The sequence below is a fragment of the Emydura macquarii genome, unplaced genomic scaffold (genome assembly GCF_026122565.2).
Source record: "Emydura macquarii macquarii isolate MOO-44397 ecotype Brisbane River unplaced genomic scaffold, CSIRO-AGI_Emac_v2 contig_3530, whole genome shotgun sequence".
In the NCBI taxonomy this organism is placed as follows: Eukaryota; Metazoa; Chordata; order Testudines; family Chelidae; genus Emydura; species Emydura macquarii.
This window is the reverse complement of record NW_027133667.1, coordinates 569995-593000: the sequence shown is the minus strand read 5'-3', so window position 1 is coordinate 593000 and position 23006 is coordinate 569995. Positions and strand designations below refer to the sequence as shown.

Sequence of the window (23006 nt, the reverse complement as noted above, 5' to 3'; positions counted from 1 at the left end):
CTCATTGCATTTTCTGGGCGTCTCCCATTAGCACAGCCCTTCTCACTCCTTCATGAGAGGAATCATGATTTCCCAGCATCAGCAACAATTGAAAGTTTAAATAACTTGCATGATAAATAAACTTGTGTGTGTACAAAATGACTTGATCTTCATTTTACATTGTTACTGCAGAATTTATTTTGAACATTAGCCCTTTAGATATCTTACCACTCTCCTAACAAATTCATCGTGAATTGATTCTTCCACAAACAGTCTGCCAGCTGCAATACAGTTTTCTCCCTTATTGAAGTATACTGCTCCCATGCCCTATGGTCAGAAGAAAACACTATATTGATACTTGGTTTTATTAATTTCCCACTCAGGCCATTCCCTTGGGCTACATTCTCTCTACACTAGCACAACATTGTTTGGGTTCAACTGGTCTCTGTCTAGGTATGAGGAGTTCACAATAGCAGACCTAACTGCAGGATTGGGGCCTAAACTAATTACATTGTGTAGCTAAGTTTTTTTATAATGAGTGATCTAATATATGTTAGTGTTATACTGGGAAAAGATCCCTTGAACAGGAAATAGGATCTTATAATCTATTAATTTTCCTCTTTGCATATATTTTTGCAAAGTTTAGAAGACAGAAGTTAAGGTTGAATGGGAAATACAGGTCAGGAGTGTGGGTGATAGCGAGTCATTAAGGATTGCATGGCCATGGAGAACTGACTAGCGGTATGTCTATACTGACAGCGGCAAAGTTGTTGCCGTCAGATCAATCTTTCTGAATCCATTGAGCAGTCAGTGTAGACCTGCTCAATTGATCAGGAAGTCGACGCTGGTAAACCTCCCCCTCAAGTGGCGTAGTGCTGCATTGATGGGAACACAGTTCCCGTCAGCGCAGTGCAGTGAAGACGGCGCGCAGAAGGGAAGCACAGCAGTTGACAGGAGTTATGCAAGCTACTCTGCATAGCTTGCATAACTCTCATCGACTGCCGGCGAATTTCCAGGTAAGTGTAGACCAGGGCTAGATCTCAACTTCATTTCCCGACTTTTTAGCATTTGGATGGGTTTTTAAGAGTTAATTTTTGGAAAATTAATTTTTTTGGAGTGTTCACATGGTTCCATGGAAACACACTTTCCACCTTTATTCTTTTTTAATTGTTTTTTTTTTTAAGAACATCTCTGTCTTTTTGAATAAGCCCCGAAAGTTTAAACTGTATTGGCACACAGCCCAGAGAAGGGGAGCCCTGTTTCAACATATCGTATGAGGCTTAAAATGTGGCTATCCTTCCGCATGTTTTAGCAAGTCCTGAGGAGGGGTGTGTGTGAGAAAGAGAGAGGGAATAATAACACCACTCCTTAATAAAATGCATTAAAAAGGCTTTGAACATGTTTTATTTTGAAGTAACCTTACCATTCTCACAGCTTTGTCAAGTTCACAGTCCTCAAAAATGATCAGTGGGGATTTACCACCAAGTTCAAGGGAGACTTTCTTCAGATTACTCACTGCACAGCTATGGAAAATTGTAAATAATTATGTAAAATTAACATTCAAACATCTTAGAATCATGGGACTGGAAGGGACCTCAAGAGGTCTTCTAGTCCAGTCCCCTGCACTCAAGGTAGGACCAAGCATTCATCCTTCTAGTAATGAATTATTTTCCGTAAGATCAACTGGTGAAAATGTATAGCATATATCTATTTTTGTTTTTGAACAGTTGGACTTAGTGGAAATATCATTCGCTGTTATTTAATAGGACAAATGATCAAATATATTCCCATCCACAGTCTGCATATCATTTTAATGTTACGTGGAAGATGTAGTTTGTAAACAAACCTTGGTTAAACTACAGTATAAAAAGATCTAAAAAATCTTTTGAATATAATTAATACATTACCTTTTCATGATCTGTTTACCAATAAGGGTTGAACCAGTGAATCCAAGTTTGCGGATATCTGGGTGTTCAGACAAGCGCTGTCCCACTAAACCACCTGTATCATCATGGGATATGGGAAACAGCTAGTTGGAAAATGTACATGCAATTCTTAACATTCTAATAGTCCTGGTACAAAATAAGAGCTATTCTAGTAGGCCTGTCACGTTAAATAGCCTCTAATTTAAAAAAGAAGTGTTTGTACTTATGTTACTATTAACAACTCAGATTAATAAAACTAAAACTGTAACGGCAAACATCCCTCCTTTCACCAATGGAGTGGAGAACTTCAAAGTCTGATGCTTGGACTGCTGGTGGAATAACCTAGTTATATTTGAAACCTGGATCAGCTGACACGTACTGTTTCACTGAATCAGCCCCACAGTTAACTTGGGGCTTGGCTTTGCTAGGAAATCTTTTGTTTAAACATGACTTTGAGGAGGTGAATTGACTGATGTAATGTTAAACATGTCTTGTCTACACTGACCGATCTGTCACAGTTAGCAAATTATATTTCTCACAGTCATATTTAAACATGATAATATTTCCTCTTGACAACAAGCCTTGGAGAATAAGAAGTCCTATAGTCAACAGTAATATGTTTCTCTGCATTATGAACTGTTCTTTGAAAATTTTATATTTTTTGTCTGGGTCTGGAATGTGTAGATGAGAGGTAAACACCCTTAGATAGCCCCATCGGATATACAGTCACGCCCCATTCAGCTCAGAGAAAACATATGCAATGATGTATCCAGCTTTGTAATGTGCACAAAGATCCACTAAGAAGGAGGACAAGACCACTCAGCACACTTTTCACCTGACAGTTCTGCAGAGGTGAAATGCTAGTTCACAAATAACTTCAGTTCAGCTCGGCTCTTTAGCTAACTTTTCTCAATTACAGACTATACTAAGCTATATTTTGTACAGAAAAATAATTAGGTCAATGCTTTACCTGAACCAGGCAGAATATTTATAACGCCTTTGGGAAATCCTGCTTTAGCTGACAGCTCAGCAAACTTTAAGGCAGTCAAAGGAGTGACCTAAGCATGTACATAACAGTTAGATTAGGTCTGCTATTTTAGTTAAATATACCCTGAAATATTTAATGTACAATATGTTTTTAGCTTGTTACGATATGAATCTTACATGAATTCATATTCTTCTTTACAAAGCCACAAGGTGACATTCATTTAGAGAAAGGAGTACATTGTGTTCACATCCCCAAGCTAATTATATTCTGAGTACACATTCATCTCACTGTGCAACCACCTCTACATGTTCTTTACAGCATGCAACTGGTCAGTCAATTGATGGAGTCAATGGGAGCTTTACCTGAGTAAGGACTAGAGGATCAGACCCAGAATTTGCATTTCCCTTTTTGATTTTACCTGTGCTGGTTTGAGAACTAACGTGTTGCCTGCAGCCAAGCATGCTGCACTCTTCCACGCAAGCATCATCAGAGGGTAATTCCAGGGGATGACAATTGCACAGACTCTTAAGAATGGGAAAATATATGAAAATGTTACATTTTCATAACAGATTTTGAAAGGATTTTCTATTTGTCTACTGTCATTACGAAGAAGATAATAGTCTTACCCTATAGGTTCCTTCTTGGTGAACGTTAGGTTATAGTTTGGGCGTGCCTGGCTAATTGGGATTGTAGAACCCTAAAAGAAGACAATGGATTTTTTTTTAAATAGATCTAGAAGGGAAAATTAAAATGCACTAATTATCTAACCATGTTTATTTAAGAAAAACCAGTGCTATCATGGAAGGCTTCACAGACAGATTTATTCTGTTAATTGGATACCAGAGAAAGATGCTGGAATATTAGAATCATAGAAGATTAGAGTTGGAAAGGACCTCAGGAGGTCATCTAGTCCAACCCCCTGCTCAAAGATATATGGTGCATCTCCCCTATAACACTCCACAGCTCAACCAGCTTATCTGGTATCGAGAGTCAGACTCTAAATCCATGTTTTCCAATAGGAAGAATAATATGCTTCTATCACATTTCCAGGAAGACACTTTCTAGGTAAAATTCTAATTCTGTCTCCCACAGTTTTGAATGCCTTGGTTCCTTGTTCTTCAGGGTTGTACGAGCAAAAGACAATGCCAGTAAAGAGTAATTATACAGAAGCACTGTAATTCATTTCGGACTTTGCATAAATGCTGACACAAATGTTAGCTTGCCTGAATTTTGTCACACCATCCAGCAAAGTATCTGAATGTTTGCACAGACATTCCTACATGGGTCTTCAAAGCTAAAGTGTAGACAGCTCCTGAGTCAATGGCCTCAATTGTTGCTAATTCCTCTTGGTCTTCTTCCATGAGGTCTGCAAGTCTTTTAATTAAAACAGAACAAATGAGAATCAAAAACAATACTGGGAAATGACATCTCCAAGTATACATATCCTAAAAACATGATGTAATGCTGCAAAGCACTGCAATGCACACAGGCAAAATGTATGTTGACTTCCAAGATTTCAGGATTGGGATCGTTAGCTATTTGTCGACATAAGTAAGGGCCTAAGGAAACACCCAGTAAAATCAATGGGAGTTTTTTCATTGACTTAAAAAGGCATTGGATGAGACATTTATCCGTGAAAACTTAATTATGTCATTGAATTATGGCTTGATGAATTAAATAATTATTCACGCATTTGTACCCATCATTTCTCATACTCTCTCAAGAACCAATTATAAAATATCTCATCAGTAAGTTAGAAAACAATGAATACAGTAATATAAAAACAAAAATTCAAGGAACCACAAGCACTAGATAGGATGGTCCAGTGGTTAGGGCACAAGGCAAAGGGCATGTCTATACTACAAGTGCTACAGTGGCACAGTTTCAGTGCTGCAGCTATGCTGCTATAGTGTAGACACTTGCTATAGGGAAAAAAAGACTATTTTCCATCACTACAGTAAATCCACGCCTTTGAGAGGTGGTAGCTAGGTTGACAGAAGAATTCTTCCATCGACCTAACTGTGCATACAGTGAAGGTTAGGTCGATCTATGTCACACATAGCGTGACATTTTTCACAGCCCTGAACAATGTAGCTAGGACAATCTCATTTTTGGGTGTAGACCAGAACTAGGATTTGAGACACGTGGGTTTAAGTCCCTGCTCAACCACAGACTTCCTGTGTAACCTTGGGCAAGGCGCTTAGGTCCAGATTTTCAAAAGTATATAGCCAACGAAAGACGCAGTTAGTGGGATTTTCAAGAGACTACAATGGAGTATATGTAAGATACGTAAAATATGTAAAAACCTGAGAAACCTTCTGTGATCCGGAAAGATTGATATGTGAAAATGTGTGTCCTTCAAATCGAGGGCAGCATACCAGTGTCCTGGATCCAGGGAAGGGATAATAGAGGTCAGGGAAATGATACGGAATTTTTGCTTTCTGATGTACCTGTTTAGGCCCCACAGGTCCAGGATGGGTCTGAGTCCCCCTTTGGCCTTCGGGATGAGGAAATATCAGAAGTAGAAACCTTGTCCTCCCATATCCAGCAGGACCTCCTCTACGGCTCCCAGCATGAGAGGATTGCGCACCCCTTGTAAGTGAGTGCTCGTGAGAGGGGTCCCTGAAGAGGGTTGGGAAGGTGCGGGGAGGAGGAGAGGAAAATTGGAGGGTATAGCCTGTTCCAATGGTGCCCAGGACACAGCGGTCCGATGTTACATGGGCCCAGGCCGGGAGGAAAGGAGCGAGACAGTTCAGGAAAGGTGGGGATGCAGGATCTAGGTGCAAAGCTGGAATGCTTGTGCGCACCATCAAAATGAGTGCCGCTGACCGCCTGAGCGTTGGGAGGTAGGCGGCTGCGCGGTCGAGGAAGAAGGTGGGTCCTGCTTGCGTCGCCTAATGTTCCTCTCTCTGTCTCTCCTCCTGTAGGTCCCGAAGCGCTGCACCAGGAACCTGGGCTGCTGCTGCTGCTGGCTCTGCTGGGGCCAATACTGCCTCCTGGAAGCTTGCAGCATGTACAGAGCCAACGAGCGTGGAGTTGCCCGTGAGTCCTTAAGCCCATGGAGCGTCACATCCGTCTGCTCTGAGAAGAGTGCAGCGCCGTTGAACGGTAGGTCCTGTATGGACTGCTGCACCTCCTGGGAGAGACCAGACAACTGGAGCCATGAGCAACGGCGCATGGAGATCCCCGAGGCCATTGCCCTTGCAGCCGAGTCGGCTGCGTCTGAAGCAGCCTATAAGGCCGCTCTGGCCACTGTCCTGCCCTCCTCCAAAACCACAGAGAAGTCTTGGGCCTGATCCAGAGGTATGGCTTCCCCGAACCGCTTGAGAGAGTCCCACAAGTTATAATTATACCTCCCTACCAATGCCTGTTGGTTGGCGATGCGGAACTGGAGACTGGCAGTAATAAATTTTTCTCCCAAACAAGTCCAGTTTCTTGCTGTCCTTGTTTTTGGTGGTTGAGCCAGGTTGTCCCTGCCTGTCCCTTTCATTTACCACATCCACCACTAGAGAGCTTGGTGCAGGGTGGGCGAACAAGTATTCGAACCCTTTCACGGGAACATAATACTTTTTCTCCGCCCTCTTTGAGGTCAGGGGCAGGGAGGATGGAGTTTGCCAGACACTCTTTGCCAACTTTAGGACCCCTTCATGCACCAGCAGGGCGACCCGGGATGGCGCCAACACTGCCACTACATTAAACAAGTCGTTCATCTGCTCCTGTAGCTCTTCCGCTTCTAGTCCAAGATTGGAGGCCACACTTTTTAGGTGCTCCTGGTGCGCCCGGAAGTCGTCCAGGGGAGCCAGTGGGCCTGCCACCAGTGCCTTGTCTGGGGAGGAAGAGGATGACTGACCTGGTCCCTGAGGGGCTGGCACTTCTGCTGAGTGTGCAGGAGCCCCCGCAGACGTATCCTTCATAGGATCTGACTCCCTTGACTTGGAGTCATGGGCCTCTGCCAGCAATGGTGGGGTCCCTGATTGCTTCCCTGATGAGACAAGGGAATAGGGTCCCGAGGTCACCTGTAACCCCCAGGGGTTCCAGTACTGCCACTGGGATGGCCATTGGCCCTGAAGCCATCCTGAGGGGGCTGGGCAGGGACCCTGCCCTTGCCCTTCAGGTCGAGGAGGCTGGATGGGAGGAGCTGCTAGGCCCTTTCCTCCCCTAGAGTCACCAGACCCTCCTGCTTGTGACCAGCATCTCCCGGAGCTCAACCGTCTCCCCATCTCATAGTACCACGGGGAGGAGGAGCAGTATCTGTGCCTCCTATCCCAGCATTCCCTTGACCGATCTCTTGGGGACGGGGAGTACAAATCCGGTGACCGGAGGTGCCGCTGCCTGGACCAACTTGGAGAGGAGACCGCCGCGGTAAGAGGATGCGCATGAGCAGCGTCTGGGTGACTGGGAGCCTCTCAATACCGAAGCCCACAGTCAATGGAGATCTTCCCTGGGCGAAAGCTGTGATGCCGGCGACCAGTTTCTGCGCCGCCCATGTGCCGGCGAACTCATTGGTGCCAGTGACCTAAAGCAGTGCCGGGCTCTGGACAGGGAGTGTCTGCTTGATCCCGAGCAGGACCTGAGCCAACTCGTCAATGCCACTGCCCTAGATGCCGGTGATTGTGAGTGACTCTTTGGGCTGTCTGGGCTCCTCCAGTACCGGTGCTTCATCCCCAGAGATGGCCTCGGTGCCGGGAAACGTGCCCCAGTGGATCGGCCCCTCGGCGGGATCAATCTCTGTCGCAGTGACCCGTTCTGTGGGGAAGTGTGTCGCGGGTCTGGTGAGGAGTGCAGCCACTAGGGGGACCCATTGTGGGTTTTCCCCTCAATGCGGGTGCCCTACCCTTCACCCTTTCCATCTGGGCTGACGGGGTGCGAGGAACGAGAAGGGCCAACAGGTTGGCTGCCACCTGAAGTGCCTCCGGCGTCAATGGCACCGCAAGGTTTAGCGGTCCCCTTCCGCTCTCCAGAGTTAGGGGGGGCTCTGTGGAGTGGCTCACCTTCCTGGGCGAGACTTGCCCCTGCAGGGGTTGCTCGGCGCAATGGCTCTGAGCTGCCCTGGAGCTTGACCCCGCGTCCTTCGCCTTCTTCCACACGGGGGAGCAGTCATCTGCTGGAAGCTGTTTCCTGGGCTTCTTCCTCTGTGGTGAAGAGGAAGCCCAGTGCCGCGATGGAGTCGGTGCCGGCAGAGCACTCTGCACCAACCTGGTGCTCAGTGCCGAAAGGGAGCGGGATGGCTCCGACGCCGGTCTCAGGGCTGTCTCCAATAACAAGGCCTTCAGATGGATATCTCGGTCCTTTTGAGTCCTTGGTCTGAATGCCTTGCAGATGCGGCACTTGTCCTTTTGATGAGACTCCCCAAGGCATTTTAAACGGTCTTCTTGGGGGGTCGCTAATTGGGAAGGCCTTCTCACAGGATTTACAAGGCTTAAAGCCCAGAGATTGAGACATACCCCGACACCGGGTGGAGGTCCCTAACAGGACTACCTTATCTACTACTACAACAGTAACTAATAACTATCTTACAATTACTTAACAATGACTTATAAAAACAAAGGCTACAGCAAAGAGGCACTTGCTGAAGCAAGCAAGAATGCAGTTTCAGTAACTGTCAGTGGCGGAAAGAAGGAACTGAGGGGGCACAGGACTCCAGGGGGTGCCAAAGCCGGCCTTACGGGATCTGCTAAGGGGAAAAAAATTTCCAGTAACCATGCATGGGGCACGCACGCACCTACAATGGAATGGACATGAGCAAGAACTCGAAGAAGAACCAGTCTCCCTTTTCCGATGCTGGAATGATCATTAATAATGTGACGATCTTGAACTTCTGAGCCTTGATAAAATTGTTGAGAGCTCTGAGGTCTACTATGGGTCTCCAACTCCTTTTTTTTTCTTTGGTATCAGAAGGTAACAAGAGTAGAAGCCTCTGCCCCTTAGATGTGTGGGCAATGGCTCTATGGTTCCTAGACTGAGGAGGTGGTTAATCTCCTGGCATAACAGGCTCCCATGAGACAGGTCCCTGAAGAGGGATAGGGAAGGATGTTTGGGAAGGGAAAGGAGAAATGGATGGAGTATTCATCTCAGATGATCTCCAGCACCCATTTGTTGGAGGTTACACATTCCCAGGTGCTGCGGAATGGGGAGAGATGGTCTCCAAAGGGATGGATAGGGTTTTCTAGCATGAAGTGACTAGAGTTTTCTATGGGCACCTCAACCAACCCATCAAAACTGCCTTTTTGAAGTGCAGGGCTGAGAGGAAGTTTGCTGAGACCCCATCATCTTCTGCCTGGGGAACATGGGTTTCTTCCTCTGGGGTTCATATTGAGATGGATATTGGGATATGAATGGCTTGAATGGTGGCTGCAGGCTGTACCTTCTTTTATACCCAGGTGTATAGATCCTGAGGGATCGAAGCATGGCCCTTGAACCTTTTAGTTGTTGAGGGAGGCATCAGTCTTTTCAGCAAATAAATTTGTCCCCTAAAAGGGGAGGTGTTGATGACTGTGTCGAAGGAGGCTTCTCTGGGGCAAATCTTCTATGTTCCCTGCAGTACCGGTGCTTTTTTGCCTGCGCCCATTGGGTCTTTAGGCATTCCAACGTATCCTGTCAGTTTGGTACCACGCATGCCCCAGGTACCAGACGTAGACAGCTTCAGTGCTGCTGGTACCATTGATACTGACTGAGTTAGGGCTTGCTATGGGGACTCACTGACCTTTCCTTAGAGGCCTTGCGTGAATGGCTTGCAGGCATCTCTCTGAGCTCACCTCCTTTCGAAGTGGACAGTTGTGTAAAGGGTTCCGCTGGGATTCCAGCGGTTGCAGGGCTGATTCCAGGAGTAGGAGTTTGAGCCTCAGTTCTCTGTCCTTCCCGGATCCAGGCTTCAACTGCTGACACAAACCACACTACTGTGGAATGTGTTTCTCTCCCAGGCAGCGAAAGCACTGTGAGTGACCATCAATCACTAGGAGAGATTCCTGGCAACTGAGGCACTTTTTGAAGCCCAGGGAGCCGGGCATACCCTTGTCCAGGGGGGTCCCCCCACAGGGGGTCAACGAAAGACAAAGTCCTTTTCTTTTCTTTTCTTTTCTTTAATGCAATGGCCGAAATAAAATGTAAACGAAGCAAAGAAAGAAAAAAGTGCTTCAAAGGGAGCTAAAATTAGCAAATTTTCCATTGAGCTAGCTATTGCCTTTTGGAGACATGGATTACCTACTAGGATGGAAAAACCCCTACCGTCAATGTAGGAAGCATCTATGCTATGGTGCTACAGCACTGTACTTGTATCGATACCCTCAGTTCTGTTCTGTACCTGTAGCTCTATGAAGCATAAAATCAGATCAAACTAAACATGTATGTAGGCTGTTTGTTATTTGAAAAATCTTTTTCTCTAGTTCTTTGTTCCAACTGCTAAATAAAAATACTCTTGTGTTAAGAAGGTCAGTTTCATAGGACACAGATTCCTGAAGGGAAGAAAAACAGGTGCGCAAAATGCAGTCAGGCCTGCAGGGTGATAAGTGGTGGGTGACAAGTAGTTGGTTTACAGATGGTGGTGTTCCCGGGTCCCAGTCTAAGAGTGGAGGAATCGCTAGATTCCATCCTGAGACAGGTAAGTGGAAGAGGCCCAAGATCTGAGGTAGATGCACTCAGATGGTCACGGTATGTCTACACTGCAATATAAGCCCAGGGTTAATGGGACTCAAGTCAGCTGACCTTTGTTAGGGCGCTTTGGGCTTGAGTGTCTACATTGTATGTAAACCCTACATTAAGGCTTTTCTAATCTGTCTCAAACTTGGGGCTCTGGCATCCACACTGCAGTGTGCAGACCAAAGTCAAAGTAACCATATCCCAGAGCCCCTAGGGCCCCCTCCCCCATGTGGCTGTCCTAGCCCTATGACAAGGAAAGTCCGCTATATTCAGATGGGTATACCATGATTTTTCAGAGGAAGTAAAATAAAGTTAAGAAAAATGAGCAAACATAGAAACACCCCTTACATACCTGTACATTAATCTCCCTCTATCCCTTGCATTCATTCTTGCCCATTCACCATTTTCAAATGCATCTTTTGCTGCTGCTACTGCCTTGTCAACATCAGCCACTGAAGCATAGGACACTTTGGCTATTATCTGTCACAAGATAACAAAGTGTTAGCTCATATTTAAAGTGGAGTTACACACAATACTTTCTTTCTTTTTCTTTTCTTTTCTCTTTTTTTGCTTGAATATAAACGAACATTTAATATTCTAATGGCTACCTATTATACATGGGTCAATCAGGTTCAGAAAAGCTCAGAGACTACCACTGATGGTGGTAGAATTTGGAGAATTGTGTGAACAGTCATTATTCTCGATTTCTCTTTCCTCAAATTCTGCTAACTGTATGGAGCTCCCTCATGCCTTACTTTGTTTCTTCAAATATCACAGGAGCTTGCTGATGTAACATTGCAGAAGTGGAAAAGTTTAGCGTCTGATATGACGACAGAATGCCTGAAAATTCTAGAATACCATCTGGATATATTGCTTCCCTGGAATGGTATATTAGATGGGCAGTTATTTTTAAGATGCCTAAAGATAATACCAAACTGTGAGGCTGTACTTAATTCTGGCCTCATTAACAGTAACAGTTGGTACAACTTGCTCAATTGACTTAAGTGGAATTCAGTTACTCCTGATTTACAGTGGCCTATCTGAGATCAGAATCAGGGCTGTTATTTATAATTTTTCAGTTAACAGTTGTTCAGCCAAAATTTGGTACTCTTTGAAAAACATATATATATTTCCATATTGAGAAGTCATTTTTAAAGGTGATTTAAAGGGACAATTTCAGGTTAAATTTGGCCTAAACTGTAGGATTTGTAAAAATAAGCTTTTACAAAACTTCTGACCAACAGAAATGTTTCCAAGAAACTAACAAAAATTCCAGGGAAAACACTATTAACAGTTAATCAGCCAATTTTCACTAGGCAGCCTAAGATGCAAAAAAGTGAATAAAAAGCAGATTGAAAAATTACTTAAAATTTTAATCATCTTGAAATTTTAATAATATAAAGTTTTGATTGTAAAATAGTAACAGGATTTTTTTAAATATACTAAATGATTTTCAACTTGGCTATATCCTTTTAATGTTTTACTTATCCAGAAATGTAGTATTCAAAATAAGACAGTATTCATCATATGCAGAAATTACTCACTGATCCATCTGTTGGGTTTATAGTGTCATATGTTTTTCCATCTTCAGCATTCATAAATTGTCCATTTATAAAACACTGGTAAGGCATCTTCACAGTCATATTGTTAACATTTTTTGAAACCTAACAGTGAAAGAAACCAAACATTGCAATGTGTCTTACACGCAATATACAAAACTACATACCAAATACAACTTGTAACTTTAATATGCATAACTAGTTTTCAGATGAAGTATCATGATGCATAGGTGGCTGTCAGTATCCATGGATAAGGCAAAACTAAATAGAACTGCCTAAATTATGAGTTGGATTAATGAATTTTTATGGTTTTACTAGTGGACATCCAGGATCAAATCATCATTAGGGCCTCAGTTTAGCAAAGTATTTAAGTACGTGTGTGACTAAGTATGTTTGTAATCCAACTGAAGTCAATGGGACTACTTATGTGTTTAAAGCTACTGTGACTCTAAGAGCTGCTCTATGCCAACTGGCAAAGGGCTCGCCCAACACACTGTTGTCAGAATATTTAGCCAAACAAGGACCTGTAAAGTATCACATGAAAACTGGTGACACACTGTTCATGAATATTGTTGCATGATGTATGTACAGGTTGTGTATAAAGACTTGTATATGTGTGCTGGAAATAAGTTCTTAAAATATGTTTTGGAGACAGGTGATAAACAAGCCTGCCCTAGACAAAGGAGTGTGGATTTACCGGTCTGCATGGATCTAGCTATGAGAAAACAGCATGGCTTTATCACAAGCAATGGACTGAAAGTATATTTGCAGCTAAGGTAAACAAAGTGATCAAGCCAATGGAGAAAGCCAATTGACCAGAGGATGAAGAAGGGGCGTGGAGCCCAAAGAACAAGGAAAAGGGTAGAGGAACTTTGTCTGGATTTACTTTTCAAAGAATACATTTCAAAGGTTTTCTGGACTATGAAAGGGAAGAAAGGGGACTCCTTGTTATCCATCCCTTAGGGGACAAAGGGATAACACCCTCTGATTCTGCCAATGGTGGATCCTCCTGCCTACGGGGCTGGAGATGCTCATAGCTTGATGTAAGTGAGGAAGCTACTAGGGCAAAGATTGTAGCCTGCTAAAGTTAAGTTTTAGGGCTAGTCTACACTAGAAGCACTACAGCAGCTCAGCTGCACCAATGCGTCTGGTGAAGACAGCATATGCCAATGGGAGACAGCACTCATGTTGGCATAATAAAACCCTCCATGAGAGGCAGCAGCTGTGTCTGCTGGAGAAGCTCTGTGTACACTGGTGCTTAGGTTGGTGGAACTTATGTCACGCAGGGGGATGGCTTATTCACACCCCTGAGTGATGTAAATTATACTGATATAAGCGGTAGTGTGTACAAGCCCTTAATCATCAGAAAGCTTGTTATTTTTATGTTGTTTGTAACCAGATGTCTCTTTTGCCTCTTGCTTAAGCTACGTCTGCACTAGAAACACGGCAGCTGCGCCACTGTAACGCTTCAGTGTAGACATTATAGTGACAGGAGGAGGTCTCACATTGGTGTAGTTCGTCCACTTCCCCAAGGGATGGTAGGTAAATCCTCAGAAGAATTCTTCTGTCAACCTAGCACTGTCTACACCAATGGTTAGCTCGGCTTAATTATATCGCTCAGGGGTTTGTGTCGACCTGACTTTAGTGTAGACCTGGCCTTGGTATCACTTTAATCTATGTTCTTTATTAATAAACTTATGCTTAGTTTTACTATAAACCATCTGAGTGCTGTTATATTAAAGTAAACACTGGGTTCTCAGCTAAACTAACAGAATCGTTGTTTCAGCCAAGTCACGAGCGGAATGGAACAGAAGATTTTGTGCTTTAGGATCCAATCCAATTTGATTGACATCAATGGAAATCTTTCCACTATCTACAGGGTAGCTGGATCAAGCCTTTAGGGGGGAGCTATCACAAAGGAGGAGGGTCTGAACATATTCCTGGGGCTCCATCAGGAAGGAGGCTGGACAGGCATTTATTTTTGCTTATCTAAACTATGGTGCATTCTGGAGGATGCACATCTTTTTGCTTGTCCTGCTCCCTTTATTTTTCTCCCTTCCTCCCTCTCCAACAGAAAACATCCCCCCCAAAACCCCTATGATGTTCCCTGAAACAGGGGAACACTGAATATTGGGGCTTAATTTTGGGCTGGCCAGTCTTGGTAGATGGTTTTTAATGGGATGCCTTTTAATGTAAGTGACATGTTCCCTTGTATTTGTATGATGGGAGTGAGAGAGATGGGAATGCGATTATGTCACTAAGAGGCACAGTGCAAGGGGAGAGGGATGTTAAGATTGCTTTAAGCCACTTGTGCATCTCCCAAATCCTGAGCTATGCCGGGGGCCAGGGCAGCCCCCAGTAAAGTTCAGCCAGCCCTCAGAGGCTGCCTAAGTTACAAGAGTCATTGTGGTCTGCGCCATGGGTAGCAACAATGCTCAGAACCTCTGCAGCTGCACATACCCCCTCCCCTCCCCTCATGTCAGGATTCCTTGGAGGAAAGTCTGGTGCTGTTCTCCTCAGACAAGCAGATGTTCTGTGGCATGACGACTGAGGCCTGGTCTAGACTGTGAACGTAGGTCAATGGAATGCAGCTTCTGTCAACCACATAATGTATGCGTCTTCACTGGCTGGTCAGTTCCGTCGACTTAAATGGCGGGAAAATTCGACGTAATAAAACCACCTCTGCAAGACGTGTAGCGCTGAAATCGAATTGTTTGGGTCAACGAGTGGCAGTGTAGGCAAATCGCAGCGTAATTTGATATAATTGGCTTCCATGAGTTATCCCAAATTGCTCTGCTGTGACCACTCTGCACATTCGCACTTCGCTGCAGCCATGTGCACAGGAAACAGCCCCTCCCTTCAAGCCCTGGGAAATTTTGAATTCCCATTTCCTGTTTTGTCAGCATGAAGAGAGCTTGCCAGCAGAACTGATCATGGCGACTGCACGCCCCAAACGCGCTCCAGCCTGGAGTTGACCTGAGGTCTTGGATCTCATCAGTCTGTGGGGCGAAGAATCTGTGCTGAGCCACCAAAAGGAAGTTAGATATTTTCGAAAAGATATCAGGCGGCATGCTGGAAAAGGGGCACAGGAGGGACGTGCAGCAGCGCCACGTTAAAATCAAAGAGCTGAGGCAGGCATATCAGGAAACTTGAGAGGTGAACAGTCATTCTGGCTTGTCACCAAAGACATGCCGCTTTTATGAGGAGCTGCATGTGATTCTTGGCAGTGACCCCACCACTGTATCGCCATGAAGAATAGATACCTCAGGGGAATCCAGAATGAACAAAGAGGACTCTGTGGATGGAGGAGGAGGAGAACAGGGGCCAGGCGTCTGGGGAATCCATTCTCCCTGAAAGCCAGGAGCTGCTTGTAACCCCAGAACAGCCCAGCTGGACGCAGGACACTATGAGTGACCGAGATGCCAGGGAAGGCACATCTGGTGAGTGTGTACTGCAAATCTCATTTCTATAGTTGTCTCCCAAGTCCAGCTTGTTGTCATAGAGGGGGGAAAAATGAGTGTGGTGATGGGGATGGGCTTCCTCATTGTTAGTTCACCTAAGCAAGGGGTTTCCCCTGGAAAAGAATGTTTATGTGCACAGGGATGCTCTGAGAATCCTCCATGGATATCTCCAGGAAACTTTCATTTAGGTACTCTGTGATCCTTTGCAGAAGGTTTCTGAGGAGAGCAGCCTTATTTTTTCCACCATGATAGGACACTTTCCCCTGGCACTCTCTTATTAATTGTGCAGGCATCATCGCAGGACACAGCATAGCAGCATAAGGGCCAGGCCTTGCAGTAAATCCTCCCTTTCCGCCTCTGTTACCCTCAGGAGACTGATATCACTCATGGTCACCTAGGAAAGATGGCGCAAATTTGCAATACCCACTCCATACAATTGCTTTTTCCCCCTCTGCCTGGGAGGATTTTGCAGGTACGTAAACTGCAAGTTACAAAGCAGCACATGACTGTGATGGGTCTTCAGGGTCACGAGACACGTTATTTTTACATTGCAATATTGCTTTTCGTCCATGGGGCCAGCTAATAATAGATACCTTGTGCTTTGCTTGCCTTTCAAGTGGACAGCGCAGCCTTCAGCTCAGCATCTAATACTCCCGCTGATCACCTGTTGCAGATTAGAAGGTGGAAAAAAAAACATTTGGGATGACATGTTCACTGAGATAATGAATGCCTCCACGGCTGCTGACACAGAGGTAAGGGCCTGGAGGATTTCATTATCGGAGAAAATGAACATGGACATGGAGAACAGGAGGGTGGCCCAAGAACATGAGCATGTAATGCAGGATGAGATGCTGTGCATAATGAGGGATCAGTCGGACATGTTGAGGTGTTTGGCTGAGCTTCAAGAAGAGCAGTGGCAGGATAGACTCCCTCTGCAGCCCCTGCAAAACTCTCAACTCACGCACTCTTTCCTAGCTCCTATCTCCAAGCAATCTAGGAGACGGTTGAGCAGGGTTGGTGCAGTATGTGCTCCACTCCACACCAGGTATGGGGAGCAGAAAGAGGTGCCAGCCTCTTTTAAGAAATGGGTCTGTGTTATTCGTTGTTTGCACATTGAAACTTTGCTCTGTCCCCCCTCATAGCCCCATTACAATGCATGCAAAGTGTTGAAATAACTTCTTTTCCCTCCACTGTTAATGATCAACAATAAAAATGTACTGCTTTAAAGATCACTACTCTTACTTTATTGAGACCGTAAGGATTGGTGCTGGGGGGTGGGGGCTAGCACAGAGCTGTAGTGCTGGGGAATTGGTGGGAGATGGGAAGGGAAGACAGAACACAGATTTTTCAGAAACATTAGGTCTCATTGCAAAACTGATTTTTCAAGGCTTCCCTGAGGCGCAGTGCTCCACGGTTGGCTCTCAGTGTTGCACTGCTGTCTGGCTTCTCAAAATTGACAGCCAACCTATCTGCCTCCATGACCCAACCCAACGGGAACTTCTCCCCCTTTGTCTCACAGACATTATGGAGTACACAGCGTGCAGAGATAACTGCTGGGATTTTTTTTTTTACTGAGATCTAGCCTAGTGAGCAGACTGCGCCAGCGAGCCTTTAAACATCCAAATGCACATTCCACGACCGTTCTGCACTTGCTGAGCCTATTATTGAACCTGTCCTTCTCGCTGTCAAGGTGCTCGGTGTACGGCTTCATCAGCCAGGGGAACAATGGGTAGGCAGGGTCTCCAAGGATCACTATTGGCATTTCAACATCGCCAATATTTATTTTTTGGTCAGAGAAGAAAGTCCCTGCCTGCATCTTTTGGAACACACCTGAGTTCCTAAAGATGTGTGCGTCATGCACTTTTCCAGACCATCTCACACTGATATCGGTGAAGCATCCCCGGTGATCCACAAGGGCCTGCAACCCCATTGAGAAGTATCCCTTTCAATTAATGTACTCTGTGGCTAGGTGGTCCAGTGCTAAGATAGGGATATGCATGCCATCTATCGCCCCTCCACAGTTTGGGAACCCCATTGCAGAAAACCCATCCACTATGTTTTCCACGTTTCTCAAAGTCACTACCCTTCTTAGCAGAAGTCTGTTAATGGCCCAGCAAAACTTGTATTACAGCAGCTCCCAGGGTGGATTTACCGACTCCAAATTGATTCCCAACTGACCGGTGGCACTCTGGCATTGCTAGTTTCCATATAGCGATGGCCACCCATTTCTCCACTGTCAGAGCAGGTTTCAAGTGAGTGTTCATGCATTTCAGGGCTGGGGACAGCTCTGCGCAGAGTTCAAAGACACATGAACTTTCGCGTATGAAAGTTCTGCAGCCACTGCTCATCTTCCCACACCTTCATAATGATTTGATCCCACCAGTCACTGCTTGTTTCCCAGGACCAGAAGTGATGCTCCACTGACTGCAGATGGTGCGTGACAGCCAGCAGCAAACGGGAATTGTTTCGTTCTATGGCTTGTAGCAGGGCATCTTCAGTAACATCACAATTTTCAGCACTGTAGCTCCTGATTCGCCCTTGGAAATACTGCAGGATAAGACGTGAGGTGTTTGTGACGCTCACAATGATAGTGCAGAACTGAGCAGGCTCCATGCCTCTCCAGCGTTAGGGTGCGTGTGGCAGAGACTGAAGGGTTTAGAAAAATGGCGCGAAAAAGCATTAGTCTGTTTGTTTGGGACAAGAAGGGAAGGGGAGAGAGGATGTTGCATCATGGCAGGGCAACAACTTTCCCCAAAGCCTCCGTGGCTAGTTGCACTGTGTAATAGCTACCCAAAGCACTGCTTTGATTGTCAACCCAAGCGCTGCTAGGGGGAATGCAATCCCCCGACACAATGAGTGTGATGTGATCACATTCCTATGACTTCTAAAATTTGGCGGGTGAAAGTCATTTTAAAATAAATTGACTTCACTTCGCAGTGTAGACATACCCTTAGACACATTAGCAAGGCAGTTTATAATACCTGTGTGTGCAATATGCATGAATCCATCCACTGCTATAGATCTCCCAGTTTCATGAGCAATGGAATTCACCAAATTTCACCTCCATCCCCCATCACAAATCAATGAAAACTACAGAAACTAAACCAACATTCCCTAAAAGAAAGCGTGCAAAATGTCAAGAAAACCAAAAAAGGCTTACATAATCTATGACTAACTCTTCTTCTTCGTCCTCTCCCCTCAGTCTCCTCACAGCCATCTGAATAAAGTCTGCAAACTTAGTGGCCATATACACATCTTCATTCTGCAGCTGAAGTCCACCATATTTTTGTTTGATCTCTTCAATCATTCTTCAAATTGCAGAAAAATAATATGCTGAATTTCACACTAAAATACCGTTCACGTAGCCAAATTATTAGAAGATGGAGCAGGGTTTTGGTTGGTTGTGTGGGCTTTTTTGTGTGCATGCTGTCACTCTGTGTAGTTATACCTAATTACTGCCAGCCATTGGGCTAAATGGTGTCCTCAGTTATACTAAAGGTGTTGGCTTTTGTGGCTCAGAATTTGGCTCAGTGGCTTTGAAATACTCTTAGGTAACATTTTAGGAAGAAATGGCAAATGATGAACATATATCATGTGTAACAGGGTACGTTCTACTCCTGCCTTCTATCTTCACAGAAACTGCTCAGATTCGAAGAGTCAGTTATCCACACAGTGCTGTTTGTTTCAGATCCTTTCCTCACAACACCTTTGCAGTTCCATGCAGCAACACTTTTTGCAGTGTCCCTTGTATCATCAGTCCTTTCCCCATGATCCTAGAGGAGAAGAGGTCTCCCTTCCTTGAGAGTTGTCTAAGGCCTTGTCTACGCTACCAAGATAAGTCAACCTATGTTAGGTCGACTTAAAGTCATCGCATTAATTACTGAGGTGGTTGCTGTCCACACTACCCTCCTTGGGTCGGTGGTGCGCGTCCTCACCAGGAGAACTTCCACCAACCTACGAGGAGTGTGTGGGGAGCTGAGAACCCAGTCTCTCAGCTCTTCTGGCAGCTTCCTGCTGGGAACCCAGGTGCCCCCCAGGCTCCCAGCGGGCTACCTCCCCCCCCCCCCCCCCAGGTCCCCATTCCCACTTGAGAGTGGGGTCCAGCTGCCTGGGGCTTCTCACCCTCCTCCCCGTTCCCAGCTGGGAGTGGGTCCAGCTGCAGGGCTCTCCAGGGGAGCAAGGGTGGGGGGAGGAGCTGGGCTCTAGCTGCCCAGCTTTCTTGTCAATTTCAAATTGACAAGAATGACAGCCAACGTCCGATGCAAGAAATGCGGTGTCTGTACCGACACTGTGTTGCCCTAACTACACTGAGGGCTTGTCTATACTCGCAGTTATGCCGGTAAAACTGTCACTCAGAGGTGTGAAAAAAACCACGCTCACACCAGAGCGATATAAATTTTGCTGGCAGAAGCACGAGTGTGGACAGTGCTATGTTGGTGGCAGCCGCTGCTCGTTTAGGTGGTTTTATTATGTCGGCGGGAGAGCTCTCTCCCGCCAACATAATGCCGCTACACTTGAGCTTATGCCGGCAAAATGTATACGGCTCGGTGTGTGTGGTTTTTTTCCACAAAACAAAGTTTTGCTGGCATAACCACAAGTGTAGACAAGCCATGGCATAAGCCCCATGCCTCTTACTGGATTGTTTTATGATGTCGGCACAGCAGGGAAGTAACGTTGTGGGAGGAGTATTTCAATGTGTTACACCGCCACTGTTTTGTCGATAAAAGTCAACTTTGTAGTGTAGCTTGGACTTGGACTCAGCCCTGATCTTCTCCTCTTGCATTTCCTTCCTGTGCCTTTTTAATCAGTCCTCAGCTGATGGGCTAATTAATCCTTTAGTTCACCCAGCCTGCCCGCCGGCTTAGCTAATTCCATTCCATTCCCCATTCAGACCTCTGTTCTGGGGAAACCAATGAATGCCAGAGAGATCAGAGTGCTGCTGACCTGCTAGCTCCCAGCACTGGTATATTGTGCAGGCTATCTAGTACAGCTAGGGAGTTGTGAATCATGTTACGTTTGGTGGGTTATTAGTAGCAATGATTTTGATACAAATACCAATGGCTTCTCATGTGATGGCTTTGGACACTTGGGGCAGAGAAAGGAGCAATGCTCACTGATGTGACCTGTCACAATATGGCAATCTCAGTGGGCTCAAGTCTCCTGGGGCATATCCCTATTGACCTCAATGAGAGTTCAGCATGCAGCTGCAGAACTGGGCTCCCTGATTTGAAATAGCCTTCAGGGATCTACAGTAGACTTTCTCCCTCCCATCCAAGTATCTGCCACGGCACTCCCTTAGTTTTGGGGCTAATCCTGCCCTCGTTATTCAGCCAAAACTCTCCTTGAGGACAATGTCATTAAAGTCAGTGGGAGTCCAGCTACAGTTACAGGGCAAGGGCCCAATCTAGCACTAACTTTGGCAGGTGAAGCCTCTGATGTGGCACTCAAATTCCCCTATTAGGCTTCGGGAAGTGGGGAAAGGAAGTCATTAATATGGTGGAAAAAATGCATTTAAAAATCATCATTTTCTCTTTACTGTTTTATGACTTCTGATTTACAGGGTGTGGGGGAGAGGGGGAAGAGAAGGAAAAATCACAGATACCGTGAGAACCATAACAAGGTTACTACCTCTATTTATTGCTTTGAAACACAGTTACTTAAAATGTAAGAGTTACCTGACAACATGCATCGAGGATGCTCCAGATTTGAAGAAGTCTGTAGAATCCTCAATTACAGCAACATTGCTCAAAATTCCCTTCCAAATGGACTAAAAGACATAGAAGATAAATGAGGCAGTAATACAAACCAACCCCTCTAATGGCATAAAACATCCATTCATGGCAATAATGTATGTCTGCATACATATTTTTAAACCTATCAACTTCTTTAAAATCAATTACTTCTAGGGATACTAAAATAGGAAGCCAGAAAAGCAAATGAGCTTTTTGCTATAACCACTGCGCTAATGATTTACATGTATATAGTTTGCATTTTTTTAGTGTGGCAAGTGAAACTACTGTTGACCCTTTGGCCTGAGCAGTTAGCCAGAATGCAGGGCCTAGCTGGTTTGTTTTGGTTAGGGGAATTGATGTTATGAGTCATCTTTTTCTTTGTTGCTGGGGCAGCAGCAGAACAGAGGCGGGATGGCTGCACCCCCACGATGAAAATACTGCCGGTGTTGATGTATGTTTCTGCCCTCAGAATATCTCACGGAGGTGAGAGTGGAACCTGGTTATGCTTCCACCCTTGCATGCATGCATGGGGGGGGATGGGGAAGGGGGCAGTGGAAGGGCTGGAGCAGCTGCTGTAGCACATGAGATCAGGCTGACTGCTGGGGAGCAAGTAGAGACAGTTCTCCTCTCCCCACCTTTCGGCCACTGTGGGTCCCAGCAGAGACACTCAGTCCAGGGGAGGGGCAGGAACATGCACCAGCTGCCGGGGTGTGGGGGAGGGCACAGGTACCTAGGCTGGGGGTGGGGGAGTACCGGCACACAGAGCACCAGCTGCTGAAGAACTGCCAGGATGCCCCTTCCCAGCCTGGAACAGGCTGCCCTCCTGCCCAGCCCCAGCAGCTCCCTTCACTTTCCCTTCTATCCCTTTGCCCACAGGTGCTGCCACACCCGCTGGTTTGAAGGGGTTTCCATTATACAAAGGATTTACAGTTTGCTTCAATAGCTTTCAGCCTCCTCTACCCCCCTATAAAAATTGTTCCAGCCTTCACCACCCCTCCCCTTCTCAGCCAGCTCCCACCTCCCAGCCCCGATTGCAATCCTGATTATTTACAAAGCATGTACACAGAGTGCTGGTTCCCCGAACACAGCAGGAACAAAGAGCAGCAGGCAGTTTCCATGCTCACGGTTTCCAAGCCTGCTTCTGCAGAAAGTCCTGTGGCCCCAGGGAGCTGTGTTCCTCTGCTCCTGCTCAGGGCCACGCTCCATCCTCTTGCTTCCTGCTGGCTTTCTCATTTTCACACACACAGCTTGCCAAGCAATCCCTCAGGCTGTGCATCTGCCATCAGTCCCAGGGAACTGCTCAGGCCTTGTCTACACTAGCACTTATGCCAACAAAACTTTTGCGGCTCAGGGATGTGAAAAAACACCCCCCTGAACGACATGAGTTTTGCCGACATAAGCACGTGTGTGGACAGCACTATGTTGGTGGGAGACACTTTCTGGCTGACACAGCTACCGCCGCTCGTTTAGGTGGTTTTATTATGTTGGCGGGAGAGCTCTGCAGTTTGGACTACAGAGTGTAAACAGCAGTGCACACCCAAGTGCTGAGCTTCAACTCTCCTGTGTGGATGCAAGGAGCACAAACGAAAAGGTTCCTAGTTCATATTAATGTTGTCCTGTCTTACGACTCCATTAATGAGAACTAGGAACTGTTATGTACTTCTTGTACATGGTATATTACAGGGCTGCTACTAGCAGGTCAGGCTTCTGTATCAGATACAAACTGA

General features: G+C 45.7%; 1 protein-coding gene across 2 annotated transcripts in view; it reads right to left on the bottom strand.

Annotated features, from left to right (window-relative positions):
- The window catches only part of ALDH1L2 (aldehyde dehydrogenase 1 family member L2), a 57813-nt gene that overhangs the window by 6888 nt on the left and 27919 nt on the right, over positions 1 to 23006 (bottom strand). For both annotated transcript variants that reach the window (XM_067536259.1, XM_067536260.1), the window contains 11 exons: positions 21223 to 21314; positions 18708 to 18855; positions 12072 to 12191; positions 10880 to 11007; positions 4116 to 4266; positions 3519 to 3589; positions 3311 to 3416; positions 2875 to 2962; positions 1887 to 1980; positions 1403 to 1502; positions 208 to 306 (listed from right to left, as the gene is read on the bottom strand). In XM_067536259.1, coding sequence (XP_067392360.1) covers positions 208 to 306; positions 1403 to 1502; positions 1887 to 1980; positions 2875 to 2962; positions 3311 to 3416; positions 3519 to 3589; positions 4116 to 4266; positions 10880 to 11007; positions 12072 to 12191; positions 18708 to 18855; positions 21223 to 21314 — 1197 coding nt within the window. The remainder of the gene's footprint in view (positions 1 to 207; positions 307 to 1402; positions 1503 to 1886; positions 1981 to 2874; positions 2963 to 3310; positions 3417 to 3518; positions 3590 to 4115; positions 4267 to 10879; positions 11008 to 12071; positions 12192 to 18707; positions 18856 to 21222; positions 21315 to 23006) is intronic.